The sequence below is a fragment of the Struthio camelus genome, chromosome Z (genome assembly GCF_040807025.1).
Source record: "Struthio camelus isolate bStrCam1 chromosome Z, bStrCam1.hap1, whole genome shotgun sequence".
In the NCBI taxonomy this organism is placed as follows: domain Eukaryota; kingdom Metazoa; phylum Chordata; class Aves; order Struthioniformes; family Struthionidae; genus Struthio; species Struthio camelus.
In genome coordinates, this window is record NC_090982.1 from 62,264,435 (window position 1) to 62,281,945 (window position 17,511).

The 17,511-nt window shown below is 49.0% G+C and overlaps 1 protein-coding gene across 8 annotated transcripts in view; it reads left to right on the forward strand.

Annotated features, from left to right (window-relative positions):
* The first annotated feature begins 7,083 nt into the window (after window positions 1-7,083).
* The window catches only part of LOC104152944 (ras GTPase-activating-like protein IQGAP2), a 132,533-nt gene continuing 122,105 nt past the window's right edge, over window positions 7,084-17,511 (forward strand). For 5 of the 8 annotated variants that reach the window (XM_068927676.1, XM_068927685.1, XM_068927683.1 and 2 more), the window contains exon 1: window positions 7,149-7,238. In XM_068927676.1, coding sequence (XP_068783777.1) covers window positions 7,193-7,238 — 46 coding nt within the window. In that variant the 5' untranslated portion in view covers window positions 7,149-7,192. Of the gene's footprint in view, window positions 7,239-12,370; window positions 12,444-17,511 lie in introns of those variants that run through there. The other 3 variants (XM_068927677.1, XM_068927684.1, XM_068927678.1) reach the window with 3 other exon arrangements.

Below are 17,511 nucleotides of genomic sequence, written 5' to 3' on the forward strand. Positions count from 1 at the left end.
TCTGCAAAAGGTCCTGGATGCTGAAATTAGATTTTCTCCTTTAGCCTCTCAGAGCCTGAATTTGTCAGTCTTTTAGACACTTTCTTCATTTTTGCACTAATGCGAATAATGAGGAGCTTTCCAAAACACTGGAGCTATGCCAGTGGAAAAGTGGTGGAAATAAGAAGGCCAGAGTTAGTCTAGTGGAAATCCATGGGAGCTCAGTCTGTGCTTTATCTGTGGGTAACTGCTGGCAGGCAGGAAAGAGTTGTGAAGTTGCCTTAGTTGTCACCTGGAACCCTTAAAAGTAAAGCTCCTAGTGCTCTGCCGAGAAAGTAATAAATAAATGATATATTAATGAGTGAATAATTGAATGGACTTTTAGCAGAGTGGGAATGTCCCTAGGCACATGCAGTCGCAAGGAGGCACGCTATATTACAAAACCGAAAAAACAAATTCCACCGCAAGCATTTCTAGCTCACAGATAATACGTGAGGAAACGATCTAAATTTTACTTTTGCTACATGCAGCCCGGTAAAGAATGCTTCTTGCTGAATCTGCTTGCTACAGCCGGGCACAGATGTTGCCTCCTTTCAAACAGTTCTGAATTCATTTTTATGATCATTCATTACGTCTAGACATAGAGAGTCACTCCACTCCAAAGTATTCTGTTAAATGAATAAATATTTATTCCAACAGACAAATGGAAAAAGCTCTTTTCTGGCAGAGTTCTTGGAGAGAGATTACCACCTCTGTCTTGCAAAACTCTGCCACTTTTGCAGGATCCAGGGCATTTGTCCAAGCCATTTTGAACAAATGCTTTTTAAAAAAACCCATTCAAGCAGAGAAACTGGTTTCTTAGGTACCTTGGCAGGCAGGATTTAACCAAGCCTTGCTGGGACTCTGACTTCAATGGGAAAAATGGAGGGAGCCCTCACCTGTCAGGAATGGACATGTAAAAGTACACCTTAAAAATGCACCTTAGGAAAGGCTGTGGTTTATGATACGAGGTATTTAGCTGTAATACCAGCAAGGTATGGTATAGCATGACATTCCCACCCCACCACAGCTTCTCACTTTCACCACAGCCACCCCCAACCCCCCAGTTGTAGTTAGACAGCTCTTTGTGGGCTGAGCTGGCTTCTGAGACATCACATCTCAGGGGGAAGAGGAGAGTTAAGTCAGATCAGTCCTGTAACCGAGTTAGTGGTGTGGTCCGCCCAGATCATTATGCCAGCCCAATAACGTAAGCCAGCATTTGTGTCAGGAACCCATAGTTACAGTCATGGCTGCACAACACTTTTTAACACTGGTTCCATCACGTAGCACCGAAGGAGTGCTTCGGCAGGGACAGCATCCCGGATTCAGGGGCGCTCTTCTTTCTGCCAGGGCTGCTTTAACAAATTTGGCAAGTTATTCACCCCATCTAGGCGGATCATGTATGGAGCTCACAGTATCCAAAAGATGCTAAAATCCAGCCTTGTGCCTGAGTGGTTCTTCTCGGACGTGCGAGGTGCAATTCAGGACCTGGGCCGATGTGGGGGAGGCAGAGTCGGTTCAGAATCGCAGCGTTGCCCTCACCAAGGGCCTGGGGCTGGAAATCAGACACCCTGGGTTCGTGAAACTCACTCAGAGGTCAGGAGGTTTTACTGACAGAAATGCTGGGGGAAATTATTTGTCTGGACTTGTAGTTGTCCCCACAAAACGAAACGTCTTGAAACGTTCTTTTCCTTAGAACAACGCATGTGCAGACTGTTAGGTACCACGTCACTTTGGCAGCTGGTCCTTTAAGGCAAACACCATGCGATTTGCAAGTGGCGTAAAGACGCAAGATTTCTGAAGGATGGCATTGACAAAGAGACACCCAATTCATTTCTCTGTGTCATTTTTTGTCAGGTGGTAGTGCTGTGCAAAAGCGTCCTTTCATGCACATTTTTACACACACCTTCTGGCTTCAGTTCAATCAGTTTCTTGTATGCTTGTTTGCTCTCCATCCCAAGTATTTCTTCTGTTTTTTAAACACTATTTTTTTCCAATTTCAATTATTTATAACTATATAATGATTACTTGTTATTTACAATGTATTACTGAAGCCCGATAAAGCTTGATTAGGCCTATTCTGGTTACTTTTGCTTGCCCTGGAAACTATTATTATAAGATCTGAGGAGTGTATTCTTCTAGAGACTGTGCTTTGGTATTCAGTGTTGTCTTCAACTGCATGTCGTGACAGTCAATAAGTTAAAAATACTTCCTTGACTGAATAGAGCAGTTACTGCTGCTACTGGAAGGTGCTTTCCATGCTTTTGCCCTGGGTCTCCGTTCCATTTGCTACAGGATTTTGAATTTCTTCCATAGTTAGCTATGGAAGCATCGTTCCTTATGATGCTTCAGGCTGACCCAGCTCCAGCCTAGTTTCAGCTTAATCTACCTTTCTAATTGGTGTTGCTGTCATGATCCCCTGTACTTTTGCAGGGACAATCCGGTGCAGGAGCTGCGGGAGGAGAGGGCTGTGTTGCGCTCCTGGGGAGGCACGATAGCCTCTCCCGTCCCGGCTGGCAAGGAAGGCAGAAGGAGCAAGCTCAGGGGAATTACAGCATCCTCACTAATGCCAGCTGTGATATTTCAGGGAGCCCTGAAGCCAATTATGTGATGACTTATTTGTTTACTTACCTCACAACAATAAATAATGCATAACATGAATACTGTGGTGAGGAGGAGGCTGTAACCTAGCCCAGTTCCCCGTGCTAACCCCTGCAGCTGATGCCTTCCCCTGCAAAGGCGGCAGCTTGCAGGAGTCATCACTGAACAAAGCGCTGCTGTAGTGCCGCGCGCTCACTCTGCTGGGGGGGCTGTCCTGATTTAGTATTTCCTAATGTTGCCTCGAGCACCTCTTAACCTTCAGCTTTAATTTGTAAACACAGCAGCTGTGGCCTTTTTGCTACAATTTAAGCAAAGCTCTAGGTGTGGGTTTGGGCTGGGGTCCCCTTTGCCATCCTCAGCAGTTTATGGGGGGCCCAGCTCTGCCACCACGGCGCCCGTGAGGCGTCGCCCCCTCTGCCAGCAGACATTTCTAGCAGCGTCGATCTGGGGTGCGCGAAGGGCTCCCTTCCCACCGCTGCTCGGGCAGAACCGCTGCCCGGCCCGCGCGCCTCTCCCCGGCCGCGCACCCGCCGGCTCGGTGCCGTGCAGCCTGGGGAAACCCCCCAGCGTAACGGTGCCAAAGAAATGGCCACCTGCCCCGGAAATAAGTAAAGCTGGTGGGGGCTCCCCGAGCAGGCGCTCGGCGTTCACGCCGCTGCTTAGGAGTGTCACTTGCCCTGAGATTTGCCTTCTGCGCTGCCAGACTTTTTTGGTTACAACACATGGCAGTTTGGGCTGTACAAGCGCCAGGGTGGCGAGTATAACTCCAGCTTGTTCGACTTGAATTAGCTGCACGCAGGAAACAGTGGAAAAGGTCCTTGCGGTACCTGGAAGCCTGCCGGGAGTTAATCTGCCGTCGAGCTGTGCACAGATGCAGGCTGCCCTGCCCAAGGAGCAGCTCTGCCCCTGTTTACCCAGCTGAGCGCTCCAGCCCAGCCTTCCTCTCCTGCAGCAATTAAAAGGGTACAGTGTTTCTCTGTGACACATTAAAACAAAACACACAAAAAATCCATCTCTCTTAAATTAGCACGTGAAGTTTTCCTTTCTGTAGGACAAATGCAGCCAGCCAAAGCGTATTATTTACAAAAAAAAAAAAGAGAAAAGGTATTGTCACAGAAAAAGTGACGCTAAAGCTGCTGTTTGCAACAAAAGCCCCGTGTCTCTAATAACCTGCATGTATTTGCGTCACTGCCACATAAGCCACTCAAGAATTTCAAATATCAATATCCTTCTCCGTGTAAAATCCCTCTGTACATAACAGGACTGTCAAGAAACATGAGGTAGCATAGGCCATTGAAGATTTTTGATCCAAACGCGGGGAATATGATGTATGAAAGATACATTTTCATTTTCCCGTCCTTCAGTTTTCTTTCAGATCATTTCCCTTTTGGAGCTGGAGCAGTTCATAGCTGCCTCCAAAATACAGCATCCGGCGAGCTGAGTCGCACCACGCTTACTGGTGGGCTCGCTGCCTGGGGCTGGAGCTGCTGCCTTCCCAGACAGGTACGCGGGGTGGAGCCGAGCTGTTAGCGAGAACATGGTGAGAAACACGCTAGCCACAGAACGATGTCCTTGATAATACGCTGAGGACACTGATCTTAAGCTCCATTAAAGGGCCTGGACTGCGAACAGGAAATGTTCGGATTCAAACATTTACTCTAGATAGCTGACTACACTGATTTCTTAAGTGTATGCTTATTAATAACTATAAAAGCTAAGCACTTAAGTACTTTAAAGAGAATCTGGGCCATAGTCCTCAGGTCTGATTTAGACTGGCTAAAAGTCAGTGGTTTATTTTATATAATTCATTACAACCAGGTTCCCGTAACGCACCGGGAGAGCGCGTACCGCGCTGGCTTCCCTCGCAGCGCAACCCTGCTGCAAGTGCAGCCGGCAAAGGCCTGCGGGGCTGGGCGCAGCTGCAGCGGGGCTTGCGAAGGGGACAAGGGGAAGGGCTGCCCGGCAACGTGACGCGCGGCACCGGACAGCTCGCACCCGCAGGCCGTCGCCCCTCGCTTTGTTCATACCAGAGGTGTCTAAATCACATCACGCACAGCTGATGGAGCTTTTCTTTTAAGTCAGAAAACGAAGGTTCAACAAATGCAATACAAAGGGTCATGAACCAGCCCACATGGTTACTGTTTCTTGCTCCAGTACGCTTTTACCTATCGCATCTCCTGCTGAGAGCGTTTGGCAGCTGTGCTGTGCCTGTGTGCACTGGGTGCACTGCGGCGATTGCTGCTGCCGAAAAGGCCCTCGCAGCTCTCCCCCACCCCAGCCGTTCGGCGCTTACCCCAGGCTGCTCCCGGCTCCGTGCCGGCACAGCCGTTCGAGAGGCTGCTGCGCGAAGGCGACTGATGGCCTAAGAAATAACCCTCTCACAAGAAAAAAGTTCATTTTTCAGGTGGATCAGTTGCCTGAGTTCCCCTGCGGCGACGTGGCTGTCTGTGCCAGCGCAGGGCCCTGGGGGCAGCGGGGAGGAGGGTGCAGAGGATGCACCGCGCATCCTGCGGCCGGGCGCCAAGGGCTGGACGGATGGCTGTTTTTCAGCAGCCGCCTCAAAGCACGTGCACGTGAAACTGGGGCTGCGCGCGCTCTTGTCTCTCCTACTACAGCAAGCGAGGGAACGCGAAAACACACCGACGACCGGCACCGTCCCGCAGAGAGCCTCCGCGGCTTTCCCTGACGATTCCTTCGCAGAGACACCCCCCCTTCTGCTACTTAAAGTGCAGATCGTGTTGAGCATTTTTCAACAAAGATGTTTTGCTATTTAAAACATCGCGTGGCTCTGTCAAAACTATTTTTTCATAAGCTTTTTTTGGTGGAAAAGGTCGCTCTTGATGGGTTTTAGACAGAAAATTATTTTTTTAGATCTTTGAAATCTCTATAATTTTGACAAAAGAATAAAAGATGAGGAAAAGCATTTTTTAAATTTAGGCTAAGTATAACATGATAAATGACAAAAAAATTATTTAAAGCAAATGTGTAATGTTTTCAATCAACTCCAATGTATTTCTAACTGTGAAAGCAAAACTTTTTTGTGTTGTCTTAGTTACTCATTTTCTTTCCTTCATAAGCACAGAAGCAAGCATATTGCTGATTATTTGAAAGACGTTTCAGCAGCGTTCAGAAAGCCGTCGGCAGTGAGGCTGCACCAGTCTCCGTATTGCACACGTTTAGGATAAGTCGCCATCCTTGTGTTACAGAACGTGCATTCGAGGGCTGGTGGAAAAGGGACCAGGGAAAATCAAAATGACCTCCATAAAGGGAAGTGTGTTTCTTGTTGGGTGTCATTTTTCTCTTGTACCCTTTTAGTCCTTCCCTCCCATATAATCGCCATTTTAACATCAGAAATGCCCCCCCCACCCCCGCTCCCAGCATGTTTTCATCCCAGGAACTGTACCCAGCATAGCCAGAGGCAGGGAATGAGCAAAGAAGAGGCCCTGCAAACGGCCGGCGGACATCCTCACACCCCTGCACGACCAGAGAGGAGTCTCCTGAAACCTAGAACTGGTGTATTTTGAAATTGAAATGATTGAAATCTAATGCCAAGAGACACCGAGGCCATGGCTACGCTTGCCGGCATGGCCTAGCCTGTGACCCACCTGCCCTCCGGGCGCACAAAGCCCAGGACCGCTTCCTGGGCACTCTGCAAACGCTATGGAGAGATGCCCGGCCCCGCGTCGAGCCCCCGGTGGGCGCGCTGCGTCCCCCGGGCTCTGCGGGGCCGCTTCTGGCTGTACAGGGACGCTGCTTCGTCCTCCAGCAAAACGCGCCCTGCCGTGGCCTAGAGGCAGCCCTGAAGGTACAGCGCGGCCCTAAATCATACTGACTTTTGAGAAATTCCTGCTCCTTGCCAGGCTGCTCTGGTGCATTTCGGACATCGCCTGGGAAGGGGTGACCACCAAGCTGCCGCAAAACGCGAGCTCAGGCCCACGGCTTGCTGCTGCACTCCCTGCAGCGCCTCTGCCTCTGCCGAGCCTGGGACCGCGTGGCAGCAGGGGCACGGACCGGGCACCTGCTGCGCTCCTGCGCCCCGCGCCTCCCGGGCGGGCTCGTCTCCGCCGGTGCGGGGCGCGGGCCTGTGCGGGCGTGCGCCGCTCTGGGGGCAACCCTGCCTCTTTCCAAACGGTGAGTTCTCGGCGGCGGGTGCCTTGGCGCTCCTTCTCCTCGGGAGCCACAAAGGCAGGCGGGAGTCCTAGGGGTGGCTTTTTCATGCCCCCGCTCCGTCTGTGCTGCGAGAACACCACGGTTTGGCCCTGCCCGTTTCCAGGGGGTTTTCCTTTGCCTTACAATTTTTATTTTATTTTATTTTTTAATGTTTATTTTATTTTTATTTTATTTTAGCCTCCTTTAGCACGTCCTTTTAGACATGCGGGGCCCCGCGGCGGGGGGCGGGGCTCGCGGGGCGCGGAGGGGCGCGGAGGGGCGCGGAGGGGCGCGGAGCCGCCGCGGGGCGCCGCAGCCCGCGCGCGCGGCGGGGCGGAGGCGGCGGCGGCGGCAGCAAATCAGCGCGGCGGAGGCCGCGCATAAGAAGGGCGGGCGGCGGCGGCGCCTCCCTCCCGCAGGCAGGATGCACCATGAGGAGCTGGCGCCCCTGCAGCGGCCCCGCTACGGCTGTGAGTGGGGTCGGGGGCCTGCGCGGCCGGGGGAGCGCGGGGGCAGCGCCGTGACCTCCCCCCCCACCTCGCCCGCCTTCCCGCTTTGGTGTTAGAAGCTGGTTTCGGGGGGTTAAAAAAGCGCCGGCGCCGAGCAAACCGGCGCTGCGCGGCGGCGTTGCGGCTCCGGCTCCGGGTAGAGCTGCTGCCCGCCCGCGGCGGCGGCGGCGCTGGGGCAGGTCTTCACCGGGCTTTTGAACCTTTCTGGATGGGTTATGGCTATAATTTTGGGTTGTGACTTTATTACTTCAGATTATAGCTGGCGCTTTTCAGCGTAGCGTTGTAACTTCAGATTATAACTGTAGCTTTGGGTGGTGACTTTGTAACTGAGTTTATGACTGGATGGTTTCGGGCTCTTTAAAACTCGGCTTCCAGCTCCGTAGTGACTATGGACTGTGACTTTAAAACTTTGGTTTATGCTTTTACAAATTCGGATCGGAACTCTATAACTGTAAGTTACAAGTTGAGCGAGGTGAGAAGCAGTGCAGGTACTCGGCATTTCTTCACTCCCCGAAGCTGTGCTCAAGAGAAGCCCCGAAGCCCCCTGCTGCCGCTGCCGCGCTGTGCCGCGCTCCGCGGGGGCCCTGCAGACCCTGGCGCTTCCGTGCGGAGCCATGTCAGCTGGTGGCTTCACCTTCCCTTTGAAAAACACACCTGTTTTTTTCAGGCAGCACTAAAAGTGAACATGCAAATTGTTTCTGCAACTCACAGCCCTGGTGTCCTGTGGTCTGCTTAACAGCTTTCCAGATTTTAACAGAGCAGCTTTTAAAAAACTACTTCTGAAATCGTCTTCTGACCCAAAAACACAATCCGCCCCCCCCCCCCCCAACAATGCTAGGTGCCACCACACTTCCACCCTGGCAGATAGCAAAGGTGCCACCTGGAAATGTCCCCTGGGGCTTGCCAGATGCTGTGCCCTCCTGAGCACTTTCCTGCCTCCGTGGCTGCCAGCTGGGGTGGTCTCTGAGCTGTTCCTGCAGGTCTGGCCATTCGCTTGTACTCACTAGTAGGGGTCTGACAGCCTTCTCAGGGCACCTTTACAGTTGCTGGTACAGAAAGTTTCTCAGAGTGGTTGCTAGAGATGGGCGGTGTGTGTCTGCATTAGCATGTTAATGATGATCGAGAGTTTGTTTTTGAAGCAAACCGCCCAGGTGTCCCAGCGTGCTAGCAGAGCGGTCTCCGAGTGGGTGTCCGGGGGGGGGGCACCGCGCTGGAGGGTGTGCTTGGGCAGCCTCCGGCCGCGGGTGCACGTTTTGTCTGTGGAAGCAGACTGGAGCTTGCCCCAAGTGTTTAAAAGCCCTGAAATGTGGGGTGACTGTCAGGGCCTCGACAGCAGGTGTCTTGCTGTGCAGGTCTGGTCTGGCTGGTTCTCAAGACTTGCTTGGTTGGACATAAATATGGCACTTGCTAATCAGCCATAAAGTCCAATATGGTCAAAGATGAGGCTTTGTCAGGAGCAAAAGGCTCATCCTTTGTGCCAGGGTTCCTGTCCCTGCAGCAAGGGTGATGTGATGATGTTATTCACAAAGGTGTTCAGGGTATCTTTAACGATCTCAGGCCTTTATTTGTCATGGGAAAGAATGACCACAGTTAGTGTGCTGGATATCAGCTTGAAGATATGGTCTGCACTCTCTGGATTTCTGCTTTGCTGTGATAGTTAAGAGCTCACTGTGGAGTGAGTGGAAGATGGCATTTTCAGCTACAGCCCCTCTCCTTGTGCCTCCTGTGCCAGGGCGCTGCTGGGAGCAGATGTGAACGTGTCCTCCTTGGCTCATCTGGCTTCCCTTTCCCTCTGATCAATGTTGCCTGCTTTCTCGGGCTCAGGTGCCTCTCTTCAAGGCTGCTCCTGAAGTCCTTCCCTGAGCGAGAGGCTGTGGCTGCTGTACACTGCTACATCTTTGTTTTTTGCCTAGACTCTTTTCCTGCAGAGGACAGGACAAAGGCTCCCAAATATGCCAGGTTGATACCTATAATTAAAAAGCCAAACTGAAACAAAAACCAGTATTAAAAAAAGGCCCAAACTCATTCAAACCATAGCCCTGTTTGTATTTATATAACAAATATGGGTGCATACATTAGGTACATTTTTTTGGTTGTAACTGTGCCTAGAGAACCCAATATGTTTTCTCTATGCTATATTTCTCTGCTTTTGGGGGGATGATGGTGAGAGATGAAATACCTTTAAAAAAAAAAAGTAAAAGCAAAAAGAAAGAAAAGCCAAGAAAGAAAGAAGAGGTTCTCTAACTGGAAAACTTGTGCCAACATTATGAGAGGTCTGATGAAGCTGGTTGTAAATTGTGCATTCTCTATATAACTAAAACTGCCCTTCGAATCACTGGCAAAGACAACTGACTACGTTCAGAACAGCTCTAGTTAGGGTGCCTGTGCTGGCTTTTCCAGCAGAGTTAATATGTTGTGCAGGTTAGGCTATCAAATTGCTAAGACTCCTTGCTCCAGTGGCCTGGTACTGTTTTAAATGTTTAGCCTAACTTGGACTTTCAACTTTGGCTTCAAGCTCCTGGCAGAGTTGGTACGTCACTCTGAAGAAAGTTGCCCTTTTAATGGGGATAGTAATTCTCTGCTAGGAAAGATATGGAAACTATTTTCATGCATTTCAGTAGCGTTTCAGTTCCATAATTAGAGAGGAAGGCATGTGTATGTCATAGGTGCGTTTTGAGCCTGATGGATACTGCTGGGAGAAGAGTCTCCCTGAGCATCAGGGTCCAAGACCTTATATTTAGTTGTCAAGCGAGCTCAAATTGTAGCACAAGTAAATTAAACGGCATATCCAGAACTTAAAAATGAGCTTTGTTGCAAATTTTGCCATTGTAGTAATGCAAAAATACCTATCTGGAAAAAATTTTGGAGTTGATCATTTTCAAGATCCCCTTCGGGTGCTAGCTCAGGGTAGACACTGTGCATCGGAGGCGCAGGCTTTCAGAGCGAGATCTCTGGGCCTTCTCTGAGGCTATATTGGGGCCAAACTCCTGTGGCTTCAAGAACCTCTTATTAAAAGGTACCTCTAGCTCCTCATGCCACCAACAGCTTAAAAAAGGTGTGGAAGAGATTTCAGTTTCATTGAGTTTTTCAGATGTTCATGTCCAGCACAAACGCAAGTGAGATTACACAAGTTCAAGGAAGTAGCTTATACAGCAGAAACAGTATTAACAGCCTCACTGCAACTGAATTTACATAGCTGATTTCCAGTGTGGCTACAGCTGTTTTCTGGCTTGTTTCTCAATCCCAGCACAATCAGTTGCAGAGGTTCACAGAACTGCAGAGAGCAGACACCTGTAGTAAAACTCGAGGTATGAGTGACTGTTATGAAGAGAAAAGTGTATAGTTCTTTATTGTGTCTTTCAGATTAAATGTGAGGATAGTAAATCAGGCAGCAGTGAGTCTTCAGGGAAGCTGTCTGCCCAACACCTTCGGGGTCTTAGCAGCGTGGTCTCCCTGAAAGCTATGTACAGGCACAAATGATTACTTATGTTTTATAGGAAATGTCTGAACAGCTTCATGACACTTCCAGGAATGTAATAAAGCTACAGTGAGTGAGGCCATGAAAGTCTGGATTTGCAGAGGATTTCAGGCATTTCCATGCTCAGTGTCGCTGAATTAAGGTACTTGGGGTAGTGTGCCCAGGTCCTCGTGTGCTAAGGGGGAGAGAAACTAGATGCTTCAACATTACTGAAGGTGTTGAAAGGGAGGTGCTGGGAAATGGATCAGAAATGAATACCACACAGGGTTGTCCCTGATATTTTGCCCCTCTTCTGAATTGAGACATGTAACGAAGGTGAGTTTTGCAGCTGAGAATATCTTCCTTTGGATACAGACAGCTGGAGAAGTCTTAATTTTTCCTGCTGAAGCTGGCAAGCTGGGTTCATGGGGCTGAAATGGGTAAATACGAGGGAGACTGGCTTTGGTGTCCAGCGACGAGGGGGTTGCCTTTGCGGAGGGAGAGCCCCGTGCTGCCGGTCCTGGCTCCCAGGGTGGCTTCTGTGTCTGGCGCTAGAAGAGACAAATAAGCAGGCGCGAGGTTTTGAGAGGAGGAGCTGCACTGCTTGTGGAGATAGGCAGGGGGAATCGGCTCGCTCTGATGTGAAACGGAGCCTACGCCTCTCTGCGAAACTGCATCTAGGCTCCTACTTCTTGCAGGATGTGAAAGCTTGCAGACCAGTGGCTTTCAGAAAAGTGTTTAACTTCAGAATCTATAAATTTGTCTGCATGCCTGTAGTGAGTGCAGGGAAACAAATGGCTTTTTTTCAATTGCAGAGGAAAAAATCTTTTGGTAAAACTTTCATAGGATTTCACTAAGTGAAAACAGATGGGTGAATACATGCTTTAAAAAAAGTTTAACTGTATCCTACGCATATACATTCTTTTGGGTGTATACTTTCTGTAGCAGTTGTGGCTTGTGAGAACACTTTTCTTCTAGTTCTTTTTTTTATTGATGGGTGTAATTTGGCAACCAAACATGGTGTTTATCTCTTCTACTCTTTTGTAAGTTGCTAATAATTAAACTGCTGAATGAGGACTTGAAAAGTTTAACTGCTTTGTTTAATCAAGTGCGTGTAATTCATTTGTAGGAGCGGTTCTCTGCGCTTTATTTGGTACAAAGCAGACTCATCTCCCCTGAAGTCTTGTGATAAAGAAAAGACTGAGCTATGTTACGGCATGTTTAAAGTTACTTGAATGTTATTAAAACAGGAAGTATTAATATTAAACTGGAAACAGAATTCATAGTACATGCGAGAGTGCTAGCTCAAGTCCAACTCTCGAGGCAGGGAGCAGGAAGCATGCAGATTTGCAGCTTGCTTTTTCTGTTAGAACCAAGATTTCAGTTACGTAGTAGTTTTAGCTCAAGATTTGTTACAGTTGCTGATTCGAGTTGGCTACGATATACTAGGAATAATCCTAAATTTAAGGTGGGAAAAATGACAGTGACAGGCAGGAGTGGCTGCTCATATTTTGCTTGGATGATAAGCAAGTGGTGTTCTCCCCTGCTCTGCGCCTTGCGGGAAATGATTAACCTGCTGTGTTTGCTTCACTTGTTCAGACTGTTTGGGTGGTTTTGGGGAATAGATATCCTTGAACTCTCATGTGCTGTGAAGGGAAAGTGCAGTGCTGGCAGTGGAGCGGTGCCACCTCCGGGGGTCTGTGGAGCAGGTTCGGGGCCCCCGTCCGGGGGGACGCAGAGCCTCGGCTGTGGATCCCGGGGAGTGGGGATGGGACATGACCTGGGCTCTGCACCACTCGCTCACAGATCAGCACTTGCTGCAATTTTACACTTGTGTTTGCCTTTAGAAAACTAAAATCTTGAGCCAAATGTCAGCTGGGCTTTGAGGAGGATTGTCTGCAGGACGCTGGCTGCCTTGCATCCACGGCTGGGGAGAGGGCGGAAAGGGTGGGAGGTGGGAGCTGCTGCCCCAGCTGGTGCAGGGGCCAGGTCTGTGTTGATGGATGCTGGGGTGGGTGCTGTGGTGGGGCTCCCTGGTCCGTGGGGTGAGGGACGAACTGGCAGAGGCCAGGAGACAGGGTCGCTGTCCTCCTGCAGAGACCTGGGAGCTGCTGGGGTGGAGGGAAGGGGTACTTTGATTTGGACATCAACACCCCTGCTCCCTGTCAAGGGCGATATTGAATTGGGCGGTATTCTCATGAATCCAGCATGGCACCCTTCTCTCCCTCCTACGTTTTTTGTTTGAAATGAATAAGCAAATAATCAGCCTTTAAGAATTTGTATCAGTGAACTATTTCAGTGTGAACTTAAGTTACTACTTTTGTCAAAGTTAAATCAGTATGCATCAGCCAGAAATGCTTGCCTGGAGGCATGATGTCAGCATCGTCCTGTCGGAAGACAGGCTAAGGGTGAGTTCTTCAAGACCCGGATGCCAGGGGCACCTTATGGCTCTGACTTGCGACTGCTGGCGAGCTGCTGCAGCCCTGTAAGGAGCTACTGCCTCAGAGGGTTGCATCTGCCCTGCCAGACCAGAGAGGAGGATGTGCTCATCTTGAGGGCTCCCCTTTGCTTGGGTGGATCAGGCTGGACCGCCAGTGAGGACGGCTTCAGCTCAGCACTGAGCTGTGACGAGCGACACCTCTCTGCTGGCCCTGGCCGGTGGGCTCTGGCCTGCTCCATTTGAAGTGCAGCACGAGGCTCTCGCAGCATCCTGCAAGCTGTTTAAACCAGATATTACAGGACTCCAAAGTCTGAGAGAGTATGGCTGGGAAATACTTAGTTGTACGTGCTAGTCATGGTCTCTCGGCCATTTGCTCTGCATTTGCTCCTGCATTTGTGCTTAATTTGTAAAAACTACTCAGGACGACTTTGCAGGATCAGAGCCTCGCAACGTCTGGGAGCACAGCACAGAACGACCCGGGGGAGCTGAAATGTGAAATGCCTGAACTGTGTACAAAAATGTGCTTCATTAAAGCAGCTGCTGTTCCACAGGGTTGAAGGCCAGGCTCATGTTCTTAAAAGGGTATTTCCGTGGTATTTTGGGGAACCGTAGATAAGTACAGAAGGTATCTGTGCCTAGTAATCAGGTTAAAGTGATTATAAACAAGGTAAAGCATCTGAAAACTAAACAAGACAGGTTTGCTTTGCTGAAAACATGCTGCTGTATCTTAGAGTGATCCTCTTTCATGAGGGAAGCTGCTCTTTCCAGCTGTGTTAGTTACCCCGGGATCGCGGCTGCTGCCCTGCTGCAGGCTGCTGTAAGCGAGGAGCCAGGGTTCTCCGCGCTGTCTGAATTTGTGGAGCGTGCCTTCAGCTGATCTGTCACTAATACTCGTATGACTGTGGAGACCTAATCTGTCAGGAAACTGATCACTGTGGGCAGAGTTGATTTGTACTGCTGGATCGTCAGCCACTGCTGCGGCTGGTGCAGCTGCTCGGCGCGCGCCGGGGAAGGGGGAGCACCTATGGCCAGGTGGGACCGGGGCGGCCAGAAGTTGCATGTGTTTAAATTGCTCTGGAACCGCCCCCTGAAGCTGTAGTTTCGTGTGTGCTTTCAGCCAGCGCTGCTGCTGGAAGAAGCAACCTTGACTCCTTCCACAGGGTTATTTTTGGCTGGATTAGGTCGCGGGTCTGGCTCACAGCGTGAGCCCGCAGCCAGGCCTGCCAGCGTGACGTGGTCACGGGAGCCGGGATGAGCACTCGTGGCTGGGGGACGGGAAGCTGAGCTGCTTGAAGCAGCATTACTGCTGCATGTAGGGTTTAATATTTGATCTGGAAAATGAGGTGGCAGAAGGTGCAGGTGGCACACGGGTTAACCAGAGGCAGGGAGGGTCCTCCAGGGCTGCGGGAGTTGCGGTGCGGCTGATCACGGCCGCGCCAGCTCCGCTGCATCCTCTCTCCTGGCCACCTCTGCCCTGGCCAGGGCCTCGGTCTGCCGCGCGCTGAGCCCGGCTGCGGGAAGCGCGTCCGCCCGGCTGCTCCAAGCTGTCCGGCTCCAGCGAAGCTTGGAGCTACCCAAGTGCTGTGGGAGGCAACTTGGTCGCTTTACCCCTGCCGTTTCATAAAGCTGCGAGTGGCCATAAAGGCTCTGCAGTGGTAAGAAAATTGTAAGAAACTGTCTGAATATTGGGCTAATTGAGTGAGAAATAAAATTGAATGTTTCTTGTGCCTAAATTAAGATTTAATAGTTTTCCGACACACTTCTGCCAGTGATATTCCGCTTGACTTGTGGGGCCTCAAAAAGCTGTAGGGACGAGATGAGGCTTGAGGTATGTACTGCTTATTTCTGTGATTTTTTTTTAAAGTTTTCTGAGATCAACTGTTTTACCCTGTCATGATTCTAATAGCTGGGGGGCCTCCGTTCAGTGGTGAAACAAGTCTTATATTGAGTATGATATTAATACGATACAGCAGGAGAAATAACGCATTGAAATCTCAGTATGGGTGTGCAGTAGTGTAACCCCTAACAAGGCACAAAAGGGTGCTGAGAAGAGCAGGGAGTCCAGCTCAGATGAGAGGAACCTGGGACAGAGCTTTTACCGAGGGAAAACGGTTATCGGCTCTTACAAAATCAGGCGCGCAACAAATGCTGTTTCATTATATCTGAGCTCCGGATTTGTTTGGAATACTACTTTTCCGAATGCAACAGGGGACAAACTTCACTGTAGTTTAGTGAGGGCTGGGAACTGAACTGGCACAAAGCCTCCTAAATCTAAACCTTGGTCCAGGCTGTGTGGCAGGGGACTGCTGAAGAAGTGTGGGCAGTTTACTTGCAGGGATGCTTGCGTGTCACTGGGAATTTACAACATCCTCTCTGACCATGGTAGTAAGTGTAGGATAACTGGATTAAACATCCTGGCAAATGTACAGCTTTTACACTTAGAGCAGGCAGCTCACTTGCTCTCCAAATTCTGGCTTGATACTTATCATGAGAAATAAGACCATATGGTTCAGCTGTAGATTTAACTGATGTGAGTTATTCTAGAAAGCTGAATGCTTTTTAGTATTGTCGGTAGTAACAGGCAAAACAAGAGCTGGAGTTCCCTATAACACCATAACACTGAACCATGGCAATAACACCCAGTGGTTTCCCTTTTTTTCCCCTTTAAGTAGCTCTCTAAATGTTTATAGAGATTTCTGATAAAAAGAGATGGATTCCTGTATCAGGTTAATCTATGTCGTCTTGCCTAAAAATATGGCAGGAGGGAGCTGACTGGAGGTAGACTGCTTCTGTTCAGGCTGCAAATGTGCCCCATTTATGGGCATATCTGGAAGCTCTGAAATGATGAGGAAACGAGCAGCAGAGATGCTTGGGCTCCCATATCAGCAGCAGATTTGGTCTGTACAGGCTTTTCAGGCACATTTAAGAAGTAAATTTACATCTGATGTGGTTATATCAATTTAATTTCCTTAAGTTCTAAAACAGACTTTTTTGGAAGTTGACCATTTGCATGAAAGCTAGATGTTATGGGTTAGGATTATTTTACTTCAGCTCACTATTGACAGCCTTTGGTCTGCAGGCCAGCAAAGGCAGGGAAGCTGCTGATGGTGAGAAAACAAGCCTTGTTGTGGCACTTGGTCTCTACAGTAGTTCTTGTATCATATGGAAAGACAGGAGAGAGTCATCTGGGTAAGGTACTGCTGGTGGAACAGGTATTTTGCAAACTGTTTTGCTCACTGTGGCAGCTGCAAAGTGTCTCATAAGGAAACTGGCTATAGGAAGAGCTTGAGCTGGAAATCAGTGCAAAACTTGGAGGAAAAATTGTTACAAGTTCTAGCAAAAGTGTTAGTTTTTCAAGTAGTGCTTCAAAAAGGAAACAAAGAATGTGGCTGTGGAGGAAGGAGATGGCGAAAGTCAATGTTCAGCCATTAAGGATGTGAATTCCTTTGTTGGACAAAGACTTTAAAACTTGAAAACCGATAGCCTAATCTATCATTAAATTTATGCACATTGTGTATACTATGGTTGCCATAACAGTGACTGAAAGCTGGTTACACTTCCTGTATTTTAGTGGTCTTGGTATTGCTATATTGAGTAGAATGCATGTTTGCAGGTTTCATAATGCTTAGAATATTCTCCTGATATTTTGTTCTGGATTGACGTAATTCATTTAACATTGACTGTGGTATCTTTGTTAGTGGGAATGGACTCAGAGCAGAGAGGAGGCTGTCTTGCGGTCAGGTACTTGCTGCCCTGATCTGAATTTCAGCTTTTGGAGTGGGTTCATGAGTAGACACAAGGAAGCAACCTGAAAAATTAAGTACTTCTAGACAAGAAATAGGCGAAGGTTGTGTCAGCTTAGAGGAAATCTTCATTTAGTAGAAGTAACAGTTATGTTTAGCAACTTGCTAGGGCATGATTTGAGTGAAAGTATATCTTGGTTGTGTGTGCAGCTCTCAGTTCATTACCAGTTCTGGTAATGAAAATACTGCATTTATTGATAAGTAAGGAGGAACATCTGGCTCACTTTATATCTGATGTTGTGCAGTGCTATGTATGATAGATGTGTCATTGTCATGCAAAGCAGTTTTGACTCTACTCAGGCATTAGACTATTTTTGCTTTTTTTGAACCTCACTCTAAGGTCTGAGATCAGACTTACATTATTCATACTTTAGTTTTCTCCTATAGTTTTATTTCTGGTGATATAGGAAAAATGTAATTTTTGTAACTGTGTATGTAAGTGAGAAATAAGGGCCAGATGACTCTATTACTAATTGCCCAGAAGCCCTCTGGGAAATGGCACGCCAGCAGCGTCTCCCTGCCTGTGCACTGTAC